The sequence below is a fragment of the Ambystoma mexicanum genome, chromosome 6q (genome assembly GCF_040938575.1).
Source record: "Ambystoma mexicanum isolate Mex_15411 chromosome 6q, UKY_AmexF1_1, whole genome shotgun sequence".
In the NCBI taxonomy this organism is placed as follows: Eukaryota; Metazoa; Chordata; class Amphibia; order Caudata; family Ambystomatidae; genus Ambystoma; species Ambystoma mexicanum.
The window spans coordinates 122,012,524-122,040,346 of record NC_090937.1 but is presented as its reverse complement, the minus strand read 5'-3'; the positions used below and the strand labels follow the sequence as shown (position 1 = coordinate 122,040,346).

At 45.0% G+C, this 27,823-nt stretch overlaps 1 protein-coding gene across 2 annotated transcripts in view; it reads left to right on the top strand.

Annotated features, from left to right (window-relative positions):
• The window catches only part of LOC138515816 (melanopsin-like), an 894,150-nt gene that overhangs the window by 824,102 nt on the left and 42,225 nt on the right, over nucleotides 1-27,823 (top strand). Inside the window, exon 9 of one of the 2 annotated variants that reach the window (XM_069630561.1) lies at nucleotides 39-167. In XM_069630561.1, coding sequence (XP_069486662.1) covers nucleotides 39-167 — 129 coding nt within the window. Of the gene's footprint in view, nucleotides 1-38; nucleotides 183-27,823 lie in introns of both variants that reach the window. The other variant, XM_069630560.1, reaches the window with a different exon arrangement.

Here is a 27,823-nt window from a genome sequence, read left to right as displayed (position 1 = left end):
TTCTCTATTGTATGAAATGATCCTCATCTTTGTTTCAGATCTGGAGTGATGTCAAACTAGATCCAGCACATCGATACCCTCGTCCATATAGAAGCAACTCCTTCTCTTCAAGCTTGAAGAATGATGAAAATCGAGAGCTGCTCTTAAAGGCCTGGAGCTGCACAGCAGTAAGTGAGGACAAGGTGTGAAGCAGAATTTTCAACAGTTTTCTTAATTCATAGAAATGTCATTCTTGCATGCCATGCCACTCAAGGTTCCTCTTATGCTCTCTTTAACCTGCTACATGCACTAGCCAGATGTTTTGAAGGAGTTTGTTTTCACCTCATGCTACACTTGTGTCTGTTGATAAATATTCAAACCTGACACTGGGCAGAACCCACATTCATTCTTTTTTCTGATTCTCGTGGTGTTTTTCCAGGGTTTTCAATGTTTTTCAAAATTCTTGTTTATCAGTATTTACCCATTCTTTCCCTCAAACCAATCACAAAAAACAATGTGCACAAAACATATATTATGCTGTGCAGGCTGTGCATTTTCTATACATTCATGGACTTGTAGCCCTAAATTTATAATGGAAAAAGACAACTACACACATAAAAATGTGAATAATTAAATGAGGTCGTTATGTGCTACAGCTGCTTCATATGAGGCAAGGTAGGATAGCAAATTCATTTAGCAGTACACCCTAACACAAGGCCTGCCCAAAGTTAATATACATCTTGGTGTACAAGAGAGGAAGGTGGAGGTGCATGAGGGTCAGAGGTAGGTTTATCTCTATATTCTTTTTCAAAGATGCATGCAGGACAAAGAACTGACCAACATTTTTTAAACACTTGTGGGGAAATAATATTCTGATAACTCGGATTACAATAAAGCCCTTGGTAGAAAATAGACAATGTTCATAGTCACTAAGTAGATGGTTAAATAGATTTTGGAACTGTAAAAAAAGAGCAGTGTATTTAATTTGCTGGGAATTAGGGATTCAAAATCACAGACATAACTCTACTATTCTTTAACTAAAAAGTACAATCACATTTTTCAGAAAACTTTGTATTATGGGAACAGACGTTACCTTTCCTTGTCCCATTTTCACAAAAGAACCTGAACAGAGCAGTGTTTGATAGAGTATCATTGATTTGGTAGTCCATTTGGATCTTCTATGATAAGTCACTAACTGCAGTTTTTCAGCCCTGTAGCTTTGGGAATCCAATAATTAACTCCAAATTGCAATTTAAAAAAAATACATTGACCAGACAATAAAAAATTATTGAGGGGAATATATCAGATGGTGTATTTCAGTTTCAATAATATTCGGTACACAAATGACAGAACATTTCTGCTAGGTGGCAGCACTGACCTTGCTTTTAATGTTCACTTTAATAGAGGAATAAATGAGTAGCAAAGTCAGCACTGCCATCTAATGGACTTGTTCAGAAGAAACCCTAAAAAGGGACAATTACTTTCAGGAGGACAGAGATCAGATTAAATCAGATTTTCTGAAATTAAAAAATCCTTTGTGTAATGCACAGATTCCAGTCTGGGAAAATGTATAGACGGGTGTATTGGCCAAACACACATCTTATAGGAACCTTACAATTAGCACATAATATATAACACATGAATATTACATCAACTCATGTACACCTGGTATTAAAAATAATCCTGTGAGACATAAGTGGGATTGTGTATAGTACGTGGTAGACGAGAGGATGACCTGATTAAACTTACCTGCATAATCTTCTAAACCGACGGAGCACAGACAAAATGTGCTTCCCCTTGATGAAGATCTACACACTGATTGCAGGTATCCATTTAATCTGTCTAAATGTTTAATGCTCATATGGACCTTGAGAGCTTTAATACATGTTGTCAGTTCCAATTCTTCATTACAGTAATCATTTGGTGGATAACAAAGGTCACCAAGTCTTCAGGAACTTAATCACAGACCGAATTATAAAAGATTAATGTGGTTTATATAGGAATATGATAGAAAGAATTGTAAGCAAATGTGTGCAATGTGCCATATGTTCTCCTAATGTCCTGGACATTTTTATGATTAGTTTGTCAAGTAGCCTTCTAGGGTTCCTCTCCCATGCCCATGGGGTGCAAGTGAAGTGTGGCTCTCCTAGATCTAATAATGCAACCTCTCAATGGGGAGTTGTTGCTGCTGTGCATGTATGTTTGTGTGAGTTACTCTCATCTGTTCTCACTAGTGCGAGTTACTAGTACATCATATCAATAATTGAAAAGTACTGTCCACTCGATTTGATAGTTAAGTCCAAGAATGTGTAACAAATGTCTCCTGGTCAGTGACGGCCTATGATTCTTTTAATTGGAGGGGTGCAAATGTTTCTTCCTGATATGGGGGAGTGACCAAGCATATTGAGGTAGCCCGAACCAAGCAAGGGGAGTTTGGTGGGGTTCTCCCAGAGCACATTTTTTTTAAATTGAGTTGAAATCATGCATTTTCAGCACACGTCCTGTGAAAAATTCAGTAAAAAGCCTGTTTGTAATGGGTTTTGTAGGGTAATACATGAACATATCCAATAGATTCAAGTCATAAACATTTCATAGGAGCATTTACCAGCTCATTTACATGATGCGAGTATAAAAAACATGCATGTTGGCTGTGCCTAAACATTTCCATGGAGGCTACACTAATATATGCCAGTATTACAGAGGCATTCCGGCTCCTGCACAGCATTAACAGGAAGCAGACAGAGCTTCCTGGTTGCTGAGGGTTTGTGCGGGAGAACCAGAGCATCTTCCAAACAGCACCCAGGGAGGCCTAAATGTGTGCGAAGACATGGGAGCATTCCCTAGGCACATATAGGCCTGCAGTTCCTCAGCCTGCATCCCTAATGAGCCGAGCAAGGCTGGGGAAGCAAAATACCCACCGCCTTGCACGACCGAATGTGCATGCATGCTGGGGATCTTAAACTGTCAAAGGGAAACACCGTTCCCTTTGACAATTTAAGCCTGCCAAGAAGTGCCTGAGACCGCTTTGCCTGGACAAGCCTTGGCTCATCCATATTGGGCGACGGGCAGTTCAGAGTCCTGCCTCCCAGTATGGAGAAGCAGCCCCTGCACCTCGTGATGGTTCATTCATCCCACATCTCCTGAGACGCAACCATCAAAATACATGAAAAATAGGTCAGATAAGAAGAAAAGGAATGACCAGACTGCTCTTATTTCTTTCTGCAAAATGTGACAATTAAGCAGTGCCACAAGAGGTAGCAGAGGTACCGGATACTGTCCGACAGCCCGAGTTAATAGGTCAGAAAGGTCCTAAATAAGGGCAGCTGAGTCCTGGGAGCATAGCTCAGCAGCAACCTACTCGTCTTGGAAGCAATACGATATATGCAACACAGGTTCGATCCCCGGGTCCGCGCTTAGAAACCTCTGGGTATTAAGCACGTTATAAATAACCTATCATATCATGTCAATACTATTTGGCACTGCCGACAGGTGAGGGTGCTATTGGCACCCAGGCCACATGATCAGTTAATCAATTATCATAATGGAAAGAGCTTCAAACTCAGTGCACTCGGGGCACAAATGGGTTTACCATAAGAGACACTAAAAAGCATGACCACCCTTGAAAAGGGAAAGGGTGATCATTGCCAAAAAAAGTCCCAGCCACCTTTCAATTTGCAATGCAGAAGATGAGTTGCAGTGTTGGCTGACCCATAGGGAATGAGGCAGAAGGGTCTGCCATCAAAGGAAAAGAACTGCTGGCAAAGCTGGTCGAAGAAAAGGCACAGATTAATTGGGTAAAAAATGGAGCAAACTGATTTTCCATGCCTCCAGTTTATGGAAAAATAGAACAATCTAATTTTGCCTCGAAACTAGTCCAGTTGTTCACATTCAAAGGGGAAGCTATGAATGTCCTCATCCCTTACGAAATAGATACAACACAAATTGTAAAAAATGTCTTCATTCCATTTTTCTACCATGGCCTAACTTTTTATTTACTATGACTCAAGCTAATTTTGCCCCACAAAATGTTTTCTCCGTTCAATGTTATTCAAACAGCTTAAATGGATTCAAATGAATTCTCCCAATTTTCTGCAACGCTTTACAATTTCGTATAACATGGCCCAAAATCTACAATGTGTATTCTGGTATCACATTACAGCACAGGTGCTATACAACCTCACAGATGCATTGGAGATGAAGCTCTGCATACAGATGTCAGCAGTCTCGTTCCGTCAGTGATCGAAGTGAGCGGGAACGACCGGGAGCGGTGTTCCACTACTTTTTTCTTTCTGTTCACCATTCCTCTAATTTTTACGACCAAGTTCACCATTCAACATAGAGGATTTGTCCATTCATGTCCCTGTGCAAGTGTAAAGTTGTAATAGGAGCCTTAGTTACTTGTCACTTAGACTATTGCAATGCCCCGGCCACAACACCTTGGTGCATGCAGCACTATGCTTCCGCCTACCCTCTCCCCTGCCAAGGCCACAATCCCACTACTTTGTTTGGTGCACTTCTACCATTGCTTTCCATAAATAGCCTACAGCAATGCCAACACACCCAAACCACGGAAGAGCATTACTTCTGCTAATTATGTGGACACAAATCAATGGTTTGTCGACCCCTGCCTAAATGTAATGTTTTGTGCATGCATACTAAAAACACCATTGTTATGCATCTTCTCATGGACAATCCAGAAGATCTTTGAGGGGCTAATTTAGAGCAACCTCATCGCCTGCTTACAAAACCTCTTTTCCTTCTTGGTCTCTCACCTGCAGGTCAGTCTGACCGTCCGCCTCATAGGCATTCAGCAGACCTTGAGATTTCTTAAGTGCAACATGCTGAAGGCAGAGCTTATCCATGTTCTATCATCTCTGCAGGAACACTCAGCTAACATCCACCAGCACCCATCATCCATCATCAAATCCTCTGCAACCCCTGTTCGCTGCATAATATCAACAAAATGTAGCTCCACCTCAGATTGTACTCTTTCAGGACAATGCTTAATGCTCTGGGTGTTGAGTAAAATTGCCTATTGCAACAGACTACTCATCCACCACCCTCAATGCCCCTCCGTGGCTGGTGAGCAAATTCCAGGATGACTCTTTGCAAGGTTCTATGTCTTTTCGTCTGTGGTTGTGTCATCTGTTGTCATTGTTAATGCTTCTTTCCTGTTTCCTTTATTTGTTCTCCTTTTTAAATAAATGGAAGCAGATCAGCATACCTTCCTTTTCGTAATGTATACTTCCCGTTTCTAATCTTTTTTTATTATTTCTTTTTCTTTCTCTGCTTTAAGATGGCCTTCCTTGAAAAGAAACCAATAAAAAGAGGGGATAGGGAGGTTCCAGTTGTGGATTTTCCATCGAAGGAGAATTCATAGCATTTTTATTTATCGAGTTTGGCTGCAGATGTATTTGGCAGGGTAGGGTAGTAAAAAAGGCAGAGAACCGGGCAAATATTCCATGAAAGAGAGCCCTTGATGTACAACACGTTTAGTCTACATCACTCATTATGTTGTATTCCGATATATCTGCAAACTGGTATTTTCTGTGACTTCCTGAAAATTGAGCAGAATTAGCCACTTTTATTTTTGACAGCCCATTTTGTTCTTTTTTTAATTGGGGGTGGGAAGGTTTAACCCCCACACCCCCACACCCCATTTATAACCCTCTGTGTCTCCCTTTGCCTTTACTCCTTCCCCCGTTCTGTCATTTTTTTCTTTTCTAGATATGCTCTTTATGGAAATCCACCAGAATGGGGTAAGTCAATTTGAAGTCTGTTTCTTTCTAAATTGTTGACTGCAAGTCAATCTATTCACCATTAAAGTAACATTTGATTACCATAACCAACACAAAAGCTAGATTGCTATTAGCAAAACAAAGGGGGCGCGGGGGTTGGGAGTCTCTCTACCAGTACGAACACGGCCCATTGACGTGTTCTTGGGTGGATGGCCCCTGGGAGAGTCTCAACCAAGTCTTTAGTCTCCCGGGGGCCATCCACCCAAGAACAGGTCAATGGACTGTGTTTGCGCCGGTAAAGAGACTCCCAGAACCCCCTTTGTTTTGTAGATTGCTATTAGCACTATTTTCTAATAGCCGTATAGACCTGGGGTGAGGTCAGTATTGCTTGAAATAGTGAGGCTTCCCCAATGTATGGCTCTCAGCTTAGCCTCAACCCAAATGTTTGGGGTGGGCTTATTACCGCTGGATTGTGACCCCTCCCTCCACACTCTACAAGTTTATGCACAGAAATCACCATAAAATACCAATAATGGCGATATCGAACTTGGGATGTTCATTATAATCGATAAAATAATCTATCACTGAATAAAAAGAATGTATCCATTGCCTCATACCTGGGGTACAACCCTAAATATTGACTTCTGTCATGCTCACCAAACAGCTCTTTGGGGGTATAGTATGTTTTCAGCTTGCCTCATAATCTATGGAATTAGCCCTCATGTATGCAACCCTCAACCCTCAAACGGCTTACAACCTCACATTTTACGTAACACCGATTGTTATCTTAATATGACCGCAACTAGCACTAGCTGCACAATCACCGCGCTTATGTGCCCCTCGCTGGTTGCGAATGGGATTTAAGGATGACACAATCTACCACTGAGGGAAGAAGCATATCACATATAATGTTTCAATTCTGGGCATCAAAGAAGTCTGAAGCTCAGTACAATAGACAATAGGACCAGACAGCATTGGAGGTGATATCTTGAAAGCGTCCTGGAAAAAGATGGCCTTGGTGGGGCGACAAAATGTGAAAATAAAAATGGACATTACTGATAATACAAGTGTATGCCACTTTGTATTCAGGAAGACTATTTTTTTGTTTACATTGCAGAATGATCCTTCCATGCATTAATGTGGGGAGAGTGCTTTTAACACTGGCGGATGCAAAGGTCTGGGAGGTGCATCTTTGTGCTGCCAAACTCCTCCCCCTCCTCCCCCAAGAAACGTGCAGGTCACATTTTTTAATAAGAATAATTGAATAATATTGTGCATTTCTTATAGAGGTGCAAAGAAAAGAAAATCACATTCTCATCATGTAAGTGACAGATAACTGGAATGTACCTGATTCTCGTCATCAAGAATCCCGTTGTCAATTTCACTACAGGATAAATATTTTCCAAGCCCAGCAGCAAGTCCTTTCTCTTTGAGGCAAGAATGAGGGATAAAGCGAATTTACACAATGTCAGTTTGCTTTCCCGCAATTGGTGTCAGAAGATGCAGGGTTTTCAGCTGCTGCCAGATACTCATATGAATTTGAGTGGGTTGCCCACATTCTAGTATTTAGTATTTATTAAATTTTATATAGCACTTTACGCCAAAGCGCTTTACAAGAGAAACAAGCAAAATACAACAAGCATTACATAATAATTGAATCAAAACCAGAAAACAGTATAAGGAACAATTTACATTAGTGATGAGGTTAAGCATGAGTGGAGAGGGACCAAAGTGAGAGAGGGAGAAGGAGGTGTGGATAGTGGTAGAGACAGAAGTGAAAGAAGAAGCAACAAGGTGCTAGGGAGGTGAATCGAAGAGATAAGATTTTAGAGAAGTGCGGAAAGTAGGGTAAAAGAGCGGATGGTGAGAGGGATGCGGTTCCAGTGGAAAGGAGCAAGCAGTTGGAAAGAGCAGAAGCGGGAAGGGGCGCAGGGTGGAGGAGGAGGAGAGAGTAGGAAAAGATCAGCAGAACAGAGTGAACGAGAAGGAGTATAGAAAGTGAGAAGCGAAGATAGGTAAGGAGGGGCAAGAGCATAGAGGGATTTAAAGACTAAACAGAGGAAATAAAATTTGACCTGGGAGTGAAATGAGAGCCAACCTAGTAAGGTGAGAGAATAGGAGATGGCGTCTTGAGGTGGGAGGAGGCAGAGGGAGCGGATGGCAGAGTGGTAGACAGATTTGAGCGGGAGAGGGGAGTCCAAAGAAGAGAGTGGAGTAGTAGAAAAGTCTGGAGACTTTTCTGGATTTTACTGAGATCACACATGGGTGGGAATGTTCCTGAGGATCTTACATTACAAGTGCAATATAACTGGTCCTGTTGAAGATGTTTGTTACATTGATAAATTCCACCAATCCATGGTTTCTAAGCACGGGATCGGGATTCAAACCTGTGTTGCTCGTGTTGCCCCTGAGCTATCCTTCCTCACCAAGGTCATACATAGCATGACTTCTGGCATCTGACTTCTGACATTTGCATGCCCTGTTGCCTCTTTGGGACCTGTATCCGATGCGGCGGGTGGGTTGGACAGTGGCATGCCAGTAGGAAAGCAAAGCTACTTGTGCTACAGTTTTACGGGAGGCTCATTGGAGAAACCATAACCTGCCGTGGCTAAGTGTCTTATGTTTAGGAGTGTGTGCTGCTGTGTGTCACTAGAGTGATGCTGCGTGGCAGTTCAAGAAGCAGTGTTCTGCCGCTGGCACGCAACGGTGTGTGAGGAGTTGTGTGGTGATGTGTGGTGCCGTGGTGGTAGGGTTGCCATCTGGCAGCATAATCCCGCCCTGTGTGGGTGTATGCATAGGTAGGCTTTGACATGTTGGTGAATAGATAGGGAAGGTCATGCTAGAGAAAAAGTCTATCTGGTCTAGTTGTAATCTTTCTATCCAGGACATCTTTGCTGACATCTCATAGGACATCCCATAGGACACCATCTTAAAGGCCAAGTACCAAATCACAGAACCTTGCCTTACTTCATGGTGACCACTGCTGTAGTCATCGAAGAGGAATCCCTGGAGGGGATTACAATTTCTAGATAGTTGGCACATCTTTCTGATATGTTGTGCTTTATTTGTATGAAAATACCTGTCGTGCTCCAGAACTAAAGACCTTAATTCGAATTGCACCTCAAATACATCCACATTAAAAACATTTGAGTAAATAATGACAGCAGCAATTGCAAAAAAGAGAAGTACAAGACAAAAACAAAAAAAATCTTAATAAATTATAATTGTTTATTTATAACGCGCTTAAAAACCAGAGGTTTCAAATCGCAGACCTGGGGATCGAACCTGTGTTGTTCCGCATCCTCTTGCTTCCAAGGTGAGCGCGTTGCCCCCGACTTATCCTCCCGTGTTCTGCTTACGTTTTATCTTTCTTATTAGTGGATATCAGTTGGGGAAAAAGCCAAGCAGAGCCAAATATACAAGGACCACCCGACTGATGGATACGTTTACAGATGGTCTGTACATGTAAAATGGAATGTAAACCCAGCAAAATATAGCTAATTGCAACTCGTTGCTATGGTAATCGATTGACGAACCACAACTGGCTGATGTGAGAGCAGCCATTTAATCGTCCTGTCGTAACTGAATCTATTAATTCTTTATTGGTTTAGGCACATCCTTTAATTTGCAGTTCCTATACCGTATATACGTTCATATGTGGAATTAAAAACAGATATTTATAAAAAGTTGAATTACATTATTTTATCGTTGGGTCGTACAAACTTTAACAAGTGAAGTTCATCCGGTAAATTTCAAGCATAAAACATTCGGCACTATTACGTTCACCATGACTTTGGTAATATGTACTTCTCACATTTGGGAGTCCCAGGAGGATAGCTCAGCGGCAGCGTGCTCGACTTGGAAACAAGACGACACGGAGTAAAACAGGTTCGATCCCTGGGTCGCGCTTAGAAACATCTGGGTATTAAGTGCGTTATAAATACCATATTATATCATACTCGATCTGTCAACGCTCCGAGCCTCTCATGGGTCGATCCACATGCACGCCATTAAGATGATTAGAATTGTATTGCAATCAATCTGAGGGCAAGGGGCGTTGCATGCAAAACTGGGAGTCGGGGTTGTAGCTGCCCGATCAGATGTGGGAGGATGGACGTGGTGCGTAACAATGGAGATACTTGATGGGATTGTGGGAAACAAGCAATGTAATGCTACAATCAGAAATAGGGATATCTTTTTGGGTTGAGATGGAGTGGCTGATTTCAGCTATGAAAGTCTACTCTGACGGGCCAATTGAAACGTCTGTAACAAATTAGAAAAGTGGTGTTCCATCAACGAACAACACTTTGCCTAAAAGCACCATATTCTGTAAAAAAAAAAAAAAAATAAGATTTGGTGTACTGACATCAAACCCTCAACTCTTGCATGACCCTGATTTATGGACTGACAATGGCCCTAGTGAATGTCATTTGTATTTTATTGGATTTTTATAACGCATTTCGCTAAAAGCACTGGTACAAATTAAAATAACAACATCAGCAATGCATTTGCAAAATAAGAAATCAGACTGGGTGCAATTAATCAATTATTAGAAAGAATAGATAACATGAGTTTTAAGGTTAGACTGAAAAACATGAAGAGTAGGGGACGAGCGGATTGGAAAAGGAATAGAATTCCCGTGTTTAGGTGAAAGAAGGGCAAGGGACCGGAAACGAGAAATGATTCTGATGTGGCCATAAATTAATGAAAATCTCCCAGAATGGTGCAGTGACACTTTCACTGCGTGCGCCATATTTGTTGTTGTGAAAATGGCAACATGCAAAGTGACTGCCACTTCTGTTCGTGTATTATATTGAGTCTATTCTCCTGTTATAATGCCTCAGTAGTTCAAATTCAAATTGCATGGAGATTCCTGGCGCTTGACTGGTGGCGTTGATTTGCGCCCAGCACCACCCTGCCACACACATGATTGGAGGCGATGCATAACCTGATGTGTTTTGCTCTGCTTGCTGGCTATTGATCCCTGCGGTGCTAGTCAGAGCCAGTATGTGTGCATTTGTACACTTTTGGGATGGGCAGCAGCAATTCTTAAATCACTCGCAGTATTTTCGTTAAATTACGAATTCAGAGCTCGTTACCAAAAAAATGTGCCAAAAACATGTACGCCCGCTGTGGAGACGGTCACTACTTTTTTGGGGACTTTGTGATTGCGCAGTTGTGAGGAGGTTTGTGCTGCCATCAGAATCATGGTGTTCCACATACATGTTAAATACATGCAGTTGCTGTTGGACATTGGCGGCCGCTGATCATGAAAATATGGCAGCTCAGAACAGGGCCCGCAGTGTGTCATGTTGTGACAGAGGTTTGTGGGTGTCGAGAAGACACATCCAACTGTGCTATGGCGAGAATTGGTCTCAATTTTGCTCTGAGGGAATTGTGTGAAGAGTTTAGGATTAACGCCGCAGGTGCGCTGTTGGGTTTGATGCTAAGCGGTTAGGAATCTAATGCTGAATAACAGTTTCTCTGGTTTATTTCGACTGCACTGAGTGTGCAGTTTGGTTAATCTACACCGGCGAAGGCCTCATGCGATTGCAAAGATGGGGTCATAGTGTCCGGTTTGTTTGAACTTGTACAGCAGTTATTCTGGTGATATGGAGAAGGCGATTATTCGGGTCATATTTAGATTCTGACGATGATCTCAGTCTTCCAGCCTTCCTTGGTACCAGTAGTTCTTCCATATTGGAAGTAGCAACCAAATCTGGGTGGGACAGCATCAGGAGTATCACTTCTACTGCTACAATGAATGGACCATCAAAGCCTCTTGGGAGTATCTGTCTCATGTCAATGGTGCAACTTTTAATTTAATACGGCGTAAATTGATTAAGGCTAGTAGCACCCCGGGTTGCCAAAGCGGCAACCCGGAGTGCTAAAAAAAATGTTTCTTCGTTTAATAAAATGCATGTCCCGTTGAATGAAGGAAAAGACTTCTCCAAGATGGCCGCCAAGAAAAGGGAAGGCAGGGCTACGTACAGAGCCCCTCTTCCCTTTCCAAGGTGGCCTGCGGGAGTCGAGAAGAAGGAGTGCCTGCGGCGGCGGCGGCACTCGCCTCTGAAGAAATAAGGTAAGTGGGGTGTGGGAAGGTGGAAAACAAAAAGGGAGGGCAAAGTGTCGGGGGAAGATGGAGGCAAGGGAATCGGCCGTCAGGCAGAATGGAACGTGGGCTGCGATCGCCGGTTTCAGTCCACGTTCCTAGCCACCAGAGTTCTAAAAAAGTAAAAATCGTACCAACATATTCAATCATGGGGTCAAAAATAAGTTACCCATGGCTAGGTCATCGTTTAGACATTGACTAAGGACACAGCATGGCCCGCACCAGGCGCTGCAATTACATAGCAAGAATGGCTAAATTACATTGTAAATATAGAGAGGACTTTGGATGATTGGCTCGAAAATATCAGCACATAGATGCTTTCACCAGAGCATCTATTCATATCACAACGTCCATACCATTGGCCTATGCACAGGGAACCATCCGCAAGGTTTGTACTGGGAACTATTTTTTGACCTCGGACAGGCGATCTCTCAATGACGGGTACCCCAAAACGATATGTGGAATGGCCAAATTACTTTGCAAATATGTTGATGACTTTGAAGCAATGGCAGAGAAATATCAGCACATAGAGGCTTTCACCATAACTTATCACCAAGACCGTCCCACGGGTTTATCCGCAAGGAGCAATCCGCATGGCTTCTCTCGCGAACTATGGTTGCTATTAACAGGCAACCAGCAGACAAACTCTCCTGCCTGCCTTCGTGTTGGTATGTTAGCTGTCTGTCATCTGAAGCATGTATCCATGTGTATATTATAAAGTTTAAATCGTGCTTCCAACATCAGGAGAGGGTGCCTCAAATTATGTTTATTGCAATGCCCGTTCATCCTCATCTATGTTTCAAGTGTATGCAGATGCCAAGAGTAGTTAACTTCCGGAAGCACATCTTGGTATGCACATTGTAAGCACATTTCTGGCAGCTGCTGCCAGGAACTAAAGATCAATTTAGTTCACTTTTGTCAGTGTAGTTTGCAAGAAGCGATCGGTGAATTTGTGTCAGCTTTTGTTTTACGAGTATATTGGTGTGACGGAGTAGGAGGCCAATGGAATCCTGCCTCTTGTAGCCATGAAGCTGGGCAAGAAATCAATTCATTTGTAAGCCGGCAGGTTTCATGCATTATATTAACACAAGGATCTCGCGACAACCTTTGAAAAAATAGATACAGAAACTCGAAAGCATGAGGGTACCTGTGTGAGCGGGTATTCATGTGTACTCTCAGGGTACGTTATGCCACTTTTATATTGTGCTAATTATGATTACTTATAATTATGCTTCTTTCACGTTTTTAGTTATGCTTTCTCATGTGTACAAATATTTCTATTACCTTATTTTTAGTTTTGTTATGTGCATTATATCGAAAACCCGCTTGGGCAACTTAGCTCTCTTTGGCGGCCAATGGAGAGCACAGGGTTAATGTTGTAGGGGCTAGGCTATGGGGTCAGGTGTCTGGAAATGAGCTGCCATGGGTAAAGTGCCTGGGGCCACGTGCCTGTGGCCAGGGATCTGGGGGCCAGCCTTTAGGGTCTAGGCTATGGGGCCAGCTGTCTGGAAATGAGCTGCCATGGGTAAGGTGCCTGGGGCCACGTGCCTGTGGCCAGGGATCTGGGGGCCAGCCTTTAGGGTCTAGGCTATGGGGCCAGCTGTCTGGAAATGAGCTGCCATGGGTAAGGTGCCCGGGTCCACGTGCCTGTGGCCAGGGATCTGGGGGCCAGCCTTTAGGGTCTAGGCTCTGTGGCCAGCTGTCTGGAAATGAGCTGCCATGGGTAAGGTGTCTGGGGCCACGTGCCTGTGGCCAGGGATCTGGGGGCCAGGCTTTAGGGGCTAGGCTATGGATCCATGTGTCTGGAAATGAGCTGCCGTGGGTAAGGTGCCTGGGGCCAAGTGCCTGTGGCCAGGGATCTGGGGGCCAGGCTTTAGGATCTAGTCTATGGGGCCAGCTATCTGGACATGAGCTGCCATGGGTAAGGTGCCTGGGGCCACGTGCCTGTGGCCAGGGATCTGGGGGCCAGCCTTTAGGGTCTAGGCTATGTGGCTAGCTGTCTGGAAATGAGCTGCCATGGGTAAGGTGTCTGGGGCCACGTGCCTGTGGCCAGGGATCTGGGGGCCAGGCTTTAGGGGCTAGGCTATGGATCCATGTGTCTGGAAATGAGCTGCCGTGGGTAAGGTGCCTGGGGCCAAGTGCCTGTGGCCAGGGATCTGGGGGCCAGGCTTTAGGATCTAGACTATGGGGCCAGCTATCTGGACATGAGCTGCCATGGGTAAGGTGTCTGGGGCCACGTGCCTGTGGCCAGGGATCTGGGGGCCAGGTTTTAGGGGCTAGGCTATGGATCCATGTGTCTGGAAATGAGATGCCATGGGTAAGGTGTCAGGGGCCAGGTGCCTTTGGCCAGGGGTCTCGGGGCCAGGCTCCAGTGGCTAGGCTATGGGGCTAGCTGTCTGAAAATTAGCTGCCATGGGTAAGGTGTCTGTGGCCAGGTGCCTGTGGTCAGGGGTCTGGCGGCCAGGGTTTATAGGCTAAGCTGTGGGGCCAGGTTTCTGGAAATAAGGTGACTAGGGGAAGGTGTTGGGGGTCAGGTACCGGAATGGCCACCTCCCTTTGTGAAGCCATGTGAAGATGTGTGATATCGGCAGCACCACCTGGCAGTTCAGGAAGCCAAATTATTTCAAAGCTGCAGAGCTTGAGTCAGTCCTAAATTCACAGTTCTGGAAACAGGAGGCGTGCATGAATGTTTCTTTAGGGAAGGTTTTCTGAGATTCCTGAATGGAATGTTGTCTCGAAATTCTGAACCCAAATCAGACAGCAATTCGCCCATTCATCTCAATGGAGATGTTATGCTTTCAAGAGGCGCATACTTTCCTCTCCGGTGGCAGAAGGCTTTTGCTCGAGGTGGTCTTTAGAACTCCCCAGTCCTTTGTGGGACACTTGCACCACCCCTGGATTTGTATTTGAGATCGTGCCCTCCTTTAACAACAGCTTTTGAATTTTCTCTAAGAATCTTATTCTATATCACTTGTGTTATTGCTAAATATGTTCCCTTTCGAGTAGCATCCAATCAATCATCCATCCTTTAGTTGAAATGGAAGCAACTGAGGCAAGCCACTGTAAACAGTTGTGGCCACTGACTACTCCCTCTGTATAAAAAGTTATCACTTCCCAACCGAGTCCGGATGTTTAGTTCTGGCTGCAGTCGAGACCCTATCCCACCCACCTGGAGAAGACATTTCTATGCTTTCTTGAAAAATCACCCTGGTCTGATTTAGAGTATGTCACCCTATGTTCACAGGTGTTATCGACCTTGTTGTACTGCCTATCATTTAGCAATATTACTCTTTTCATTGGGTTTCATCTACTTATTCAGCTCTGAAAACGAACTGTGAGTATCTGTTTCTCAGAACGTCTGGCTTGTGGTAAAGCTGCTTGTGTCTCAATTAGTTCTTTCTTGAGTGTGTGGCAAGTGGGTCTCATTGTGGCCCACTGTATCAGGGTCCACCTGGCAATTGTTTGCAGTCGGCTCTTGAATGTTGAAGTTGGAGTTGTTGGCCATGGGCATCAGGGACATTAGGTTTGATCCAGCATTTTGTCTGTAAGTGGGCATCCTGGAGCCAGTGTTCGCAGCTGTAGTAAATGTGAGGACAGGAAAAGCGTTGCTGGTTACCTGCATGAGCGCTGGCTCTGTGCACTGCATAGAAATGAACGCGGCATCATAGCGTTGAGGGGGCGAGTGGAGCAAGTGCACACAGAAAGCATAACCTTTCTTTGTCGTCTACCCGGATTCATTCTGCAAATTGCATGGATAGATTCAGAGTGCCTCTGATGTCTGAGCAGGACCCATTATCAGTGTCGGAGAAAAATGTAGTGCCTTCTACTTGTGTTCCCTTAAAGGGACAGAGTCAATAAGTGTATCAGCTCCCTGAATGTATGGCAAGATCAGTGTTGAAGCAAGGGCCAACATGGTATCATTGTCTTTATTCCTTTTCAGCTGCTCCATTACACCAATAAATGCTTTCATCTGATGGTCCCCACCTTCTGACGGGCAGCAAGCAGGGATGGTAAGGGGATCCTAAACATACTGCCTCTGGGTATATGATCCATTAGCTCGGCTGGGGACCTGACTCCCTGGGTCAACCGATTAGACCTCATCACTCCAGCTCCCACCTTTTCTGTTGACAGTGGTGTCCTCCAACAATCCTGCAACCAGCCCCCACTAGAAAACGTCATATTTCCTTCCTGTCCATGGTTAAGCACTCCCATCAGGCCGTGTCAGTCTACCATTAACCATTTGCACATAACAATGGTCACACATATATTCAGCGGCCCACCATTGCGCATCAAATTCCCCTTGTATTCCTTTTATCCCCACCCATTTGGCTCGCTTTGGCTCTGGTTCTAGGCCACCTTCCAGAAACAATATTGCGCGACCGTGATGTTTCACCACCAGGGAGATATTGCAATACCAGGTGTTAAGATGGATTTTCAGAATCAGCCCTGTTGAGAGATTGTGAGAGGCCATCATATTCTGATGTAAAGAGACATGCACAAATGTCTAGTCAAACTATATATGGGTAGTCTGAGTGAACTGCAAGGCTTAGACTTTGAAGGGCATGAGTGTGACGCAATGGCTTCTGCTGTGCAGGAGTAAAAGGGAGAGTAGTGGCTAAAGCACCTACTCCACCCTCAAACTGCCACAAACCAAGATTCCAATCATAAAGGTAAAACAGACACCATTAAGAGATTAAATGCAACAAGTAGCCTGGTCTTTCCATTGATTATATGTACATATTATATTTAATTCACTCTTGTATATTCCACCATTGTCAGTGTTTGCTTGCTCCTGTACTCTATTTTATATGTAATGTACCTATATTTGCTTGTATGTATATAACTGCGCTGTTGTAACTAAGCTTCCATATACATGTAATTGCTGCGCACTGTTACCCAAGGGTATGCTTGCGCATTATAAATAATAAAACAAACAAACAATACCTCCTTGCCTTTTGTGTTAACGTGGGCCGAGGGAAGGCTATACTCTCAAGAGGGGCTTGAATGTGATTCAGTAGCAACCCAAATAGCAAAGTATAACAGTCCAAAATCAAGGTTCTAGGAAAACCGATATTATTTAATGAAATACACTAGCTGCAAAAATATCAAAATAGTAAAATGCTACACAAAACCCACCCATAAAGAAAGAGCACATAATATGTACAGCTAGAAAGATACAGCACTCTGGGTAATGCATTGGGGTTGTAAGGCAAATAGAAACCACAATGTTTGTAAAAGGATATGTTTCAGTGCAAAAGGAAATTAAAGGTGACCTAACCAGTGGTCGAAGTGTAGGAAAAGAAGTAGTGGAACTATGTTCCCTACTGGCCTGCCCCCGCTCCCCACAGACCCCATCACCAAGCCCCTTCCCATGCACAATAAAACCCACAAAACACATGTGCCTGCTGTTTAAGGGAACGTTCCATGCAGTGCACTGAAAGTGCAAGCTTCAACTTCTTTCTACACTTTTATTTTAAAACGAAACCATTCCGGAATGGCTTCTTTTTAAAATAAAAGTATAGGAACAGTAAAACTAAATTAAAAGAAGTAGAGGAGCACCGCTCCCGACTGTTCCCATCAACTTCGACCACTGGACCCAACCAGTCTCTACGGCCCAATGATGGACCAAGGGGTCAGTTAGCAGTCAAGAATACCTTCTGCAGTTTTTCACAGTTCGATGGCGTCAAACCATGCTTCTTGGTGCTGTTTGTTCCATTAGACAAGGTTCGAGGACAGCGGTCATATTGTTCTTTATAAACAGAGAACTGTGCCAAGCAGGGGTTGAACGGGACCTCGCTGTGTTTCAAAGGCAATGCTGGAAGAAATGCAGATTGTGAGGGCCACCAGGATAGGTTCAGAAGCTGATTCGACATGCAAAGATGCTGGTGAGTGGATTTGCAGTTCATACAGGATCAGTTTGATGAAGCGTTTGAGAGGCTGCAGATTGTGAGGGTCACCAGTGTCAGTTCAACAACTGATCACATGAAGAAGAGGCTGTACACTGGATGCCCAGTCCATTTTATGCGGTTTCATGCAGCGCTCCAGGGTTGGGGCACAATGAACCACTAGATTTGTTTCAACTAGTGATGAAAATAAGCAACATGGTAGCTTGCAAGTCGTGCAGTGGTTAAAAGGTGGCAGATGCAATAAAGAGCTTGTAGTTCAAGCTGAGGAAACAACACGCTCAGCTAGTGCAGTGAGGCGGCAAACACATTAAAGCGTGCAATTCAGAGGTTCGGGTACAGAAGTCGCATTGTTCTAGATGGGCAGCGTATGTCGAGCTAAGCTTAGATAGGAGCTTGTGCAGTTCGAAGGTGATGTTCAAAGAAGTGCAAATCATGACAGCCACAAGTTCAGTTTGAGTTGAGTGGCTCTAGTGCGGAATTCGAAGATCGCAGTTCGAAGTTTCTGGTCGACTGTCGATTAAGATCATCAATGAAGATGCTGTAGATATGAAGAGGTAGTTCAAAGAGGCGGGTTGAAGGTGGTGGGTGCAATGATGAGCTTCAAGTTGAAGCCAGAGAAACAAAGCACTTGGCTTGTGTGGTACACCCGCAAACAGTTTTGGAATGTGCAGTTCAGCGATTCGAAGAGTGGGTGAATGCCAAAGATAGCTCCAGCGGTTTCTGCTGGTTCAATGCAGTCGAACAGGCTTGAATCATGATTCAAATGAATACAATGGCAAAAACACAGGTATCCTCCATGCCTTGACTCTGGGTTGCTGTGAGTCCATGTCCAGGGACTCAAGAATACATTCCAGTCCTTGTTCTTGTGCTCCACACACACAGGGGAGGCCGGTCCACAACTGCAAGTGTCCCTCAACACAGTGAGGGCACGGGTACTATTGTGGCTGGCAGAGAGACATCTCTTGTAACAATGGAAGAACACCTCCAAAGGTCCTTGGGATGACTAGGGGACATAGCTCACCTCTGCCTTGGATATTCAGTTTTCACTTCACTGGCAGAGGACTTTGGAGAGATCAACTGTCCCAACAAAGGTTCAATAAATTCTTCCTCGGGTTTTTGTTCAAGAGTGAATCGAAGGAGTGGGAGACCCCTTCTTTTTAAGGCAAAAGACCACAGGTGATTTGACTAAAGAGGTGCGATCCCTGCTCATACAGAACGTGGACTTTGCCTTCCGACATCAAATCCAAAGTGCTTTGTTGAAGTGGTGGAGACAGGAAGAAAGGCTAAAGCCCCCCTCCCTTCCCTTCTCAATAGGATCAAAGACCCTTGTGGTATGCAGCACCCTGGTGTGAGGCTCATCCTTTTGTGTATGGGTGTGCACTTTGTTTCCTGTTCCAGGACAGCGTCCTCTGGAGTGCCTGTCTCTCTGGGGAGGGTGTTACCTTCCCTCACAAAGGAACAAAGAAAGGCAACCCCCAAGGCTATCCTGTCTGGGAGCTAATGCACAAAACCCTTTCACAATTGAACTGGGCTCACAGGGCTGACAAATGTGTAATATCAAATTTATATGGCTTGGATAACAATGAGAAATGTTGGACACCATACCCGAAAGGCATGGCTTATATTTAAAGTCTTACGTGCCACGATGACAACATGCGAAGTCATGTAGTTTTAGGGTCAGAGTTGCAGATCTTAAATGCAGCCCCTGCTCAGCAGAGATGTGGCTATCACTGCCGTTGTCAAATGGGCACCGCTGACCTCTGACCCTGCTCTGTGCCATTGGAGAGCAGGTACTGCAGATCAGGCTACTGATGCAGCAGGGCACACGTGTACACTATGCTTTTGACATGGAGCTTATGAAATGGGAATCTAATTGGCAGATTACGCTTTTAGAGATGGAATTACCCATGTAATTTTATTAATTTAATACAAATAAAAAAGCCAGGGCTTCTGCACCCTTGCCAAATGGCAACACGTCACAGTGAGAATGGTGGAGGGATCAGTTAAGCACACAAAGAGCACTATTAAAAATACAAGTAAGGCAGAATTTACAAAAATACAGTTATTCATTTAGGCATTACACATGTGCAGCATCGCCTCTATCTTCCTCCTTTCCTCTGCCACCCCGATGGCACTCACCATCTCCCCTATCTTTTCAAACTGCTTTACTATCACATATCCTCCCTCTCTCATGGAGTCTGGAAGAAAAAAGCTTAAAAAAAGACATCCTGACCACTAATCCTGGTCTACCTATCACAGACACCTGTGTCAGCGCAACGTCAGACAGATTTTCACTGATATCCTCTTTTCTGTCCCCTCTCCAGATCTATGGACTCCTCATCTTATCTCTACTCTCTCTCATCTCACTTCTTCACCCATTAATGGTAGCACTAGATGGTAGCCTTCTCATTATCCAGGTGTATCATTAATGTCTATCACAATGGCACTATCTTGGTTTAGGGTCCTCAACCCAGCCTCCTCCACTTGCTTGCCGACCCTCCTCAACTTCCTTCCCACACCTTCTACTCTGTCCTCCACTCTCTCTGCCCCCCCTCTCCTGACAGGAGTACCACACCCCTGTACTCCTCCTCAGAAAACCTTCAAAGGCACTGACCTCTTACATCTAGCCACACTTAATGCCTGCTCTGCTATCAATACTCTGCAGACATCTGTCTCCTCCTTGATGACCTTGACCTCGATATATTTTCGCTCAGTCACTGATTTTGACTCGCTTCTCCCTGATAGCTGCAAGATCATCTCTAAGCCTCGCCCTAACTGTGCTGGCGGGGAGGTTGCTCTGATCTTCCCTAAGTGTGTCCCTTCTGCCCTTAGACCCACCCAGCCTTACTCTTCCTTCGAGAGCCTGGTTTGCAAACTGGTCATCTCTCCCACCTCCTCCCTGACCATTGACACTATCTAGAGGCCGCCTGTCTCTACCACCATGTTCCTCTCTGAATGGGCTGATTACTCCTCCTCTCTCTTCTCATGCAGCTCCAAACTCCTTTTCCTGGATGACTTCAACATCCACCTTGACTCCTCATGCACAGCATCCACTCTCTTCCGTGACTTCTGCACCTCGCTCTCCTCTCCATTCTCCCCTCTGCTACTACACACTCGTCTGGATGCACTCTCGATGCCATCATCCACACTGATCTCTTGCTCTCCTTCCAATTCACCACCCCTCTCTCCTGGTCAGACCATTCTCTCCTCTCCTCTCACTTGGGCCCTCTCTGCCGTCTGAGTGCACCTGCCCCAGCCCGGTCAACCCCATTCACAAACATCTGTCCGATGAAACGAGTGTCAGTTGCTGCCTTCGCATCTACTTTTACCCTCCCCATCTGCCCCCATTGCAAACTCTAGCACTGACTCCACTCTAAGCAACTTCCATCTTGCCATCACTAACACTCTTGACATTCTTGCCCCAGTCATGAGGTTACACCTGAAACATGCCTCAAAGCGTAATACCTGGTACGACTGTGAACTTGTTGATGACGTTTCTGGACAGTGATCTATTGATCTCATGCAATTTATGTCTAATTTGTATGCCCAAAATTCACTGTTGTGCATACAAAGATTACTTCCCAAAATAGCTCTGTCAAGTGGGTATGGAGCTCCTTATTCCATATTTAATGGTATATGTACAATGTGTTTCCTCTGGTCTCCTAATGCAATCTTTCCCTTAATAGCACTTTGTGTTTTGTACTATTCAACCCCATTCACAAACATCTGTCCGATGAAACGAGTGTCAGTTGCTGCCTTCGCATCTACTTTTACCCTCCCCATCTGCCCCCATTGCAAACTCTAGCACTGACTCCACTCTAAGCAACTTCCATCTTGCCATCACTAACACTCTTGACATTCTTGCCCCAGTCATGAGGTTACACCTGAAACATGCCTCAAAGCGTAATACCTGGTACGACTGTGAACTTGCAGCCCTGAAACGCAAATGCAGAGCTGCAAAATGGAAGTGGCAGACCTCAGGCTCACCCTCTGACAAACTCGCCTGTCGCCTGCTCCAAAGGCAATACTGACTCTCCAAGAAAAGAGCCCACATCCAGGCTTGCATCTCTTGCGCACTCAAAAACAGGGCTGAACTCTTTAAAATCTGCAAGGAACTAGTCAACCCTTCCGCAGCGTACACCTCGCATCTTCCCTCCCAGGCCCTCTGCGATGCACTGGCCACACACTTCACTGCAAAAACTTAGGGCATCCTGAGCACCCTCGCTTCTCTTTCTACCTCCACTTCTCCCACCCTCCTGCCACCTATGGTGCACCATCACCCTTATGCCTTTCTCTCCCCCTTCTCTCCTATCACATCTGATGAGGTCACTAGAGTCATCTGCTCTATGAAGGTCCCTTCCAAACACGTCTCCCCTGTTCTTCCAGAACCATTAAGGACAACATTGGCACTCTCGACCCTGCACTTGCTGATTTCTGCAATCATTCTTTTGCTACTGGGCATTTCACCTCTTCCCTCAGGCACTCTCTTGTTCGCCCCCTCCTGAAAAAACCTTCTGCAGACCCTTCCTAACTACTGCCCCATCTCTATCACTCCTTTCCTTAGGAAAGTATTGGAGAAGCTTGTACTTCCCCAACTGACCCAGCATACTGAGCTTATTGGTTGCCTATACAACCATCAATCTGGATTCTAAGAATCCAGAGGCACGGAAAATGTTCATCCGTGAAGAACTACTTGCATCTCTTGATTCCAACTCTCCTGCCATCTTCATTCTACTTTATCTCGCCTCTGCATTTGACATGGTTAACCACTCCATCCTCATAAAAGTGGCTCCACAATACCCTAGGTATCTTGGAGCGGGTACTGGACTGACTAACCTCCTTCCTCAACAACCACCCCTCCCAGGTTATCCTGGGTGCTTTCTACTCTCCCACCTCTATCTTCACCTGTGGCATCCCCCAGGACTCCAACATTTCTTCCTGGCTCTTTAACACATACCTTGCCCCACTTGCACACCTCATTTCCACCTACTCCCATCACTTCCAGTGTTATGCAGATGACACGCAACTCTTATTCAAACTTCCCTCTGATCCTCTCCTTACCTCCTCCATCATTCCTGACTGCCTATTGGCCATCCAGTCCTGGTGTTCCTCTGCCTCAATGCCAGCAAGACTGAGATCCTTCCTATTGGGACTTCTGCCCCCTCTTTCTTTTCCTCATTCTGGCCACCCTCTATGGGTTCTCCCCTTCTCCTTCAGCTTAAGTCAAAAATCTTGGAGTCATCTTCAACTCCTCTCTTTCCTTCCTCCCTCACATCCAGGACCTTGACAATAAGGCCCACTTTCAACACCACCTCCTTAAAGGAATCCTTCCTTTCCTTACTTCTCTCCATAAGCTCAATGCCTCTAGAGCTCTCAGACTCTCTAGGCTTGACTACTGCAATAGCCTCTTCCTTAACCTTTCCTCTACCTCTCTACGACCTCTCCAGTTAATCCAGAACAGGGCTGTGAGGCTTATCCTTGGCCTCAAGCCCAGGGACTGCATCTCTCTAGCCCTAAAAATCCTCCACTGGCTCCCGGTTGCTGCAAAGATTATATTCAAAACCCTCTGCATCATCCATAAGGCTGTCTGGGGCCGGAGACCACACTATCTGCAACTTGCTCTCACTAAATACACCCCCTCCAGATGTTTACATTCCTCCAGCACCAACTCTCTGCATGTCAAGCGATTCACTAAACAGCGAGCCGGTGGATGATCTCTTTCCTCGGCTGGCTTTCTCTTATGAAACAGCCTCCCCCTTCCTCTTTGTCACGAGCCAGATCTCCTCAAATTCGGGAAGCTCCTCAAGACTTTCCTTTTGACCTCCACCTTCACCCCTCCCTCCTTTGCTAAATCCCACAGTCGCTGAGATTTGTGACTAGGGCCCTTATGTGCTCACATGGATCCTGGTCTCACACCCCCAATCGCTTTCAGCCTCCGCCCACTCCCACGACTTGCCTTAGGTGCCCACTGGCCTGTGCTATCACAGGCCTGCACTTAGCTATTGGCAGTCGGCCACTCACCAAATGATCTCTGTCAGTCACGTAACAGCTTGCAGCTTACTCCCTGGCATTTCCCTTCTTGCTACTCCTAGCACTTACTCCCTGCCCCTCATGCCGCTCTCTCTATGCTCACATGGCCTAGTAGGACTACCTCCATTGAGATTGCAGTCTGGGTGCCATACCTAACTAGGTTGTTTAACGTAGTTCTGAGTATAAATGCGGTACCAGAGTCCTGGAGAAGAGCATAGCTGGTCGCAATTTATAGAAAAGGCCACAGAGATGATCCTTTGAATTATAGGCCCATTTCACTCCTGGATGCAGGTGGAAAATATTTTGCCGGGGCATTGTTAGCACATCTAGACTCCTGGGAAAATAAAATAGCGGGTCAATAATGAATCACTGTCAGGCGGGGTTCTCGGAAGGACTGAGCACAGTCGACCAAACTCTCAGACTAAGGCTGGTGTGCAACAAGTATGCAGTCCTGAGAAAAGTTAGTGTGTATGCAGTCTTTGTGGATCTCCGCACTGCCTTTGACACTATCCCTAGGCAGCGTCTCTGGGAGATATTGAGAAAGCAGGGCATCCCGGGTCCTTTGTTGACTGCAATATCGCTGTGGTTAGATAGGGCAGTGATGGGAGAACCTCGGATAGTATCAGAATAACTAAGGGTGTCCGCCAGGGATGTGTACTGGCTCCTAAACTCTCCTGCTTGTTTATTAATGGCGTGATAAATGAGTTGTTGTTAGTTCAGACCGATGCACCAACATTGGGAGGGACAGGATTCCGGCCCTGCTGTTTGCGGATGACGTGGTTGGTTTTGTTATCTTTGACATCCATAAGCAGCTGGATATATTCACTGCATTTTGCAAAAGGAACGTTCTGGTACTGAACGTCACGAAGACAAAAGCCATGATTTTTAATACTAATAGCAGGAGGAAACAAAAGGGACTAAATCTGGGCCTGGATGAAGGGGTGATCAAACAGATTGCCACTTGGGATAAAGTAATGGTAACCTGGGGCTGAGCGAGACAGCTTGAGAAGGCCAGGCTGACATTAGTGAGGTACAGTGGGGCACTTGCCAGGTTTACCGCAGAGCATGGAAATGGGGCTGTGCGCCTTTCTCTCAAAGCATACACTGCTCAGGCAGGGCAAGCAGTGATGTATGGAGCTGAATTGTGGGGGCAGATGGACCTACACACTCTGGCAGTTGTCGAAAACAAGTATCTGAAGAAGTTACTGGCATCTCGAAATTGGCCTGCAGGGTATAGAGTCTGCCTGCCAATTGTGTCCAGCATTTTACTGGGTCCGGCTGTTAACAAAAAGGTACTAAAGTACAGAGAGTACAGAGAAGCACTGCAGGATGTGTTATCCCAGCAAGGGGATATGAATGTGAAGAGGAGTCTGATGGATCTGGGTCTGGGTGGCTATTGGACCGACCCTCATGCCATTACCACACAATGCAAAGTTACGGTTAAAGCCGCAGCATTGGATCTAATGCAGTGGGATACTCTGGCTAAAGCTTCAACTTCTCAATCCATAGCACACTATCTTACAATCAAGATGAAGGAGGGGTTTGAGCCTTACCTGGATGTGATCAGTTCCAAGCTCAAAGGGTCCCTGTATGTGAAATTTCGCTTTGAGATCCTGCCTACAGCAGAATTGATGCATAGATGGGATGCAGATGCTTCATCTATTTGTATCCTATGCAGGGGTGGCACGGAGGATCTGAAGCATTGGATTCTGGTGTGTCCTGCGACATTGCCACATGCCAATATCTGAAGTGGGTTTGGAGGATACGTATGAGTAAACTTCAAGGTCTATGATACCAATCAATTTCAATACTTCTGCATGCATTTATTTTTATATGTGGATCATTTCCATCATATGTTTAATCTCATTTTATGTATTTATTGATGATATGTGAATTTATGTGTACTTTTATGACTTGTTTGTTGAATAAAGCTTATGAATTCAAATTCTATATTTCATTGTTATATTTGCCTTTCATTCCCATGTTCCCTCCGTGTTGCCCTGTGGGCGCTTTGAAACACAATTTACTTGAAGTATAAGCGCCTTACAAATGCACAATAAATAAATAAACATCTCTTACCAATTAAAAACCACAGGTCAGAATCACGCTAAAACTTTCACTATTGATATACATACATTCACCTTGGAGTTCTCTGCTAAGATCACAAACACTTCACTTTTCAATCATAGTTATAAATAATTTTCAATGTACTGTAGTGTAGTAAAGTGAGTGAATAAAGAAATAGGTCCAGGTAAGTAATCAAGACTATGGCAACTAACGGCCTGAGAATAAAGAAGTCAGCAAACACCATTCAAAACCTTCAAATTAAGATTCTAACTTTCAAAAGTCCTTCTCTACTTGGGAAAAAAGGGCCCTACTGCCCTTAGAGTCACAGGTCCCAATAATAATATTTTCAAGAGGCCAGGAGTCTCTTTTGGGAAGTTGCAGAAGTGTTGGCTTGAGCCAACAAGTCGTTTTAAGTTTTCAAAGTTCAGTAACAAGAGAAAGTCTTTAAAATACCCTCTCCTAATCTAACCACCCAAGGGGAGGCCCAGGGGAGGGTTACCTGGTTATAACACCAATGTTCAAGGGTCAGCAAGGGAGAGATTGGAGTGGGACTTTACGGCCATACAACCCTATAGAGAGAGGGGTTGCAAAACAGGTACATTTATTCACCCCTTGTACTCAGATTCACTCAGGGGCCACTGTAGGAGTTCCTGAAACTGCTGGGCCTTCTGGATGTGTACTTTTGTTCTGTTGGAGGAAGCTCGCGGGTGCATAGGTAACTTGAGGGGTCAGGTTCGTGGGTTTGGTTAATTTACGATACATGCTCTGATGGACTGGATTCTGGACAGTTGGACACTCAGGACACACCTATTTCAGGACCAATACTCCGGCAAAAACCTCAGAGGACTTGCAGGATATGACATTGGTGATGAGCACTGATGCCCACTTGGACAAAATGGCAGAAGACGACATGGTGAGAACAAACAAGCTGGTCCTGCAAGGATCCTCTGTGTGGTGGAGGACTGAAACATCAGGGAAATGCTTCTTGTTCTATAAACTGAGGATCTGTGCAGTCCCATAGTTCAACTCAGGATGATGACCATTGCAGCCCAGGAGGATGCCTAGCTAGCCCATAGGATAGTTCCACGACTGTCCTTAGTGCTTCTAGTGAATTCCATTTTCAATCAGAATTTAGGACTGGTTGGTCCTACTTGGTCAGAAGTCGATACACTGATGAAGTTCTTCTTGAGATCTGCAGAGAGACAGAGCTATCCCAGAAAGGTGAAGAAAGGACTGCTGGTAATCTTTCAACATCAAGTTCCGTGTCCTCCGTGAGCTGCCCTCCTTTGTGGGGGTCCTGTCTCAATTGATGATCTTAAGTGCTCCTTCTCTGCAGTATTTGTGCTGGAGTTACCCCTGCCCATCAATGGCAAGGATCTTCACCATTCAAACTGGATGTGGCTGCCCTACCCTTGAGAGTCTCTGGCCACTGCATCTGCCCAACAACAGACACATTTGATCTTGATGTGGAGTGGGTCTGGACAGACCCAGCCTCCAACATCCGACCACACACACAGACTGCCACTTTGCCTGTGAAAGTAGGAGATTCCCCCAGGAAAGGGCTTACAATAAATGGAAAATCTGCCCACTCCAGGTCAGGAAGATGTTCAAAAGACAAGATGGGCAAAGGTCTGATGAACATCTTGCGGCATGGCCATTTTAGAATGATGATACTCTACATGGTGATAAAACACAAAAGTGCACAAGACTACAAAAAAGAAAAGGCTGTATAAGTAGCCGCTGCCACTACCAGGCTCGGACAGGCCTATAGGGCAATAGGCCCATGGCCCAACCAAAAACACAAAATTCTGGTGTGGGTCAGTGTGACACTTTCTTTGGCCAATTAGGGGCAGTTTGATGAGTTAATTCATTCTGTGGCTAGTAGTTTTGACCAGTGTTGCTGATTAAATATTCTTTAGAATGCACAATTTGCATCACACTTCATCAAAAATCTCCCCCTTGGTTACTATTCAAACAGTATCACCAAAGGA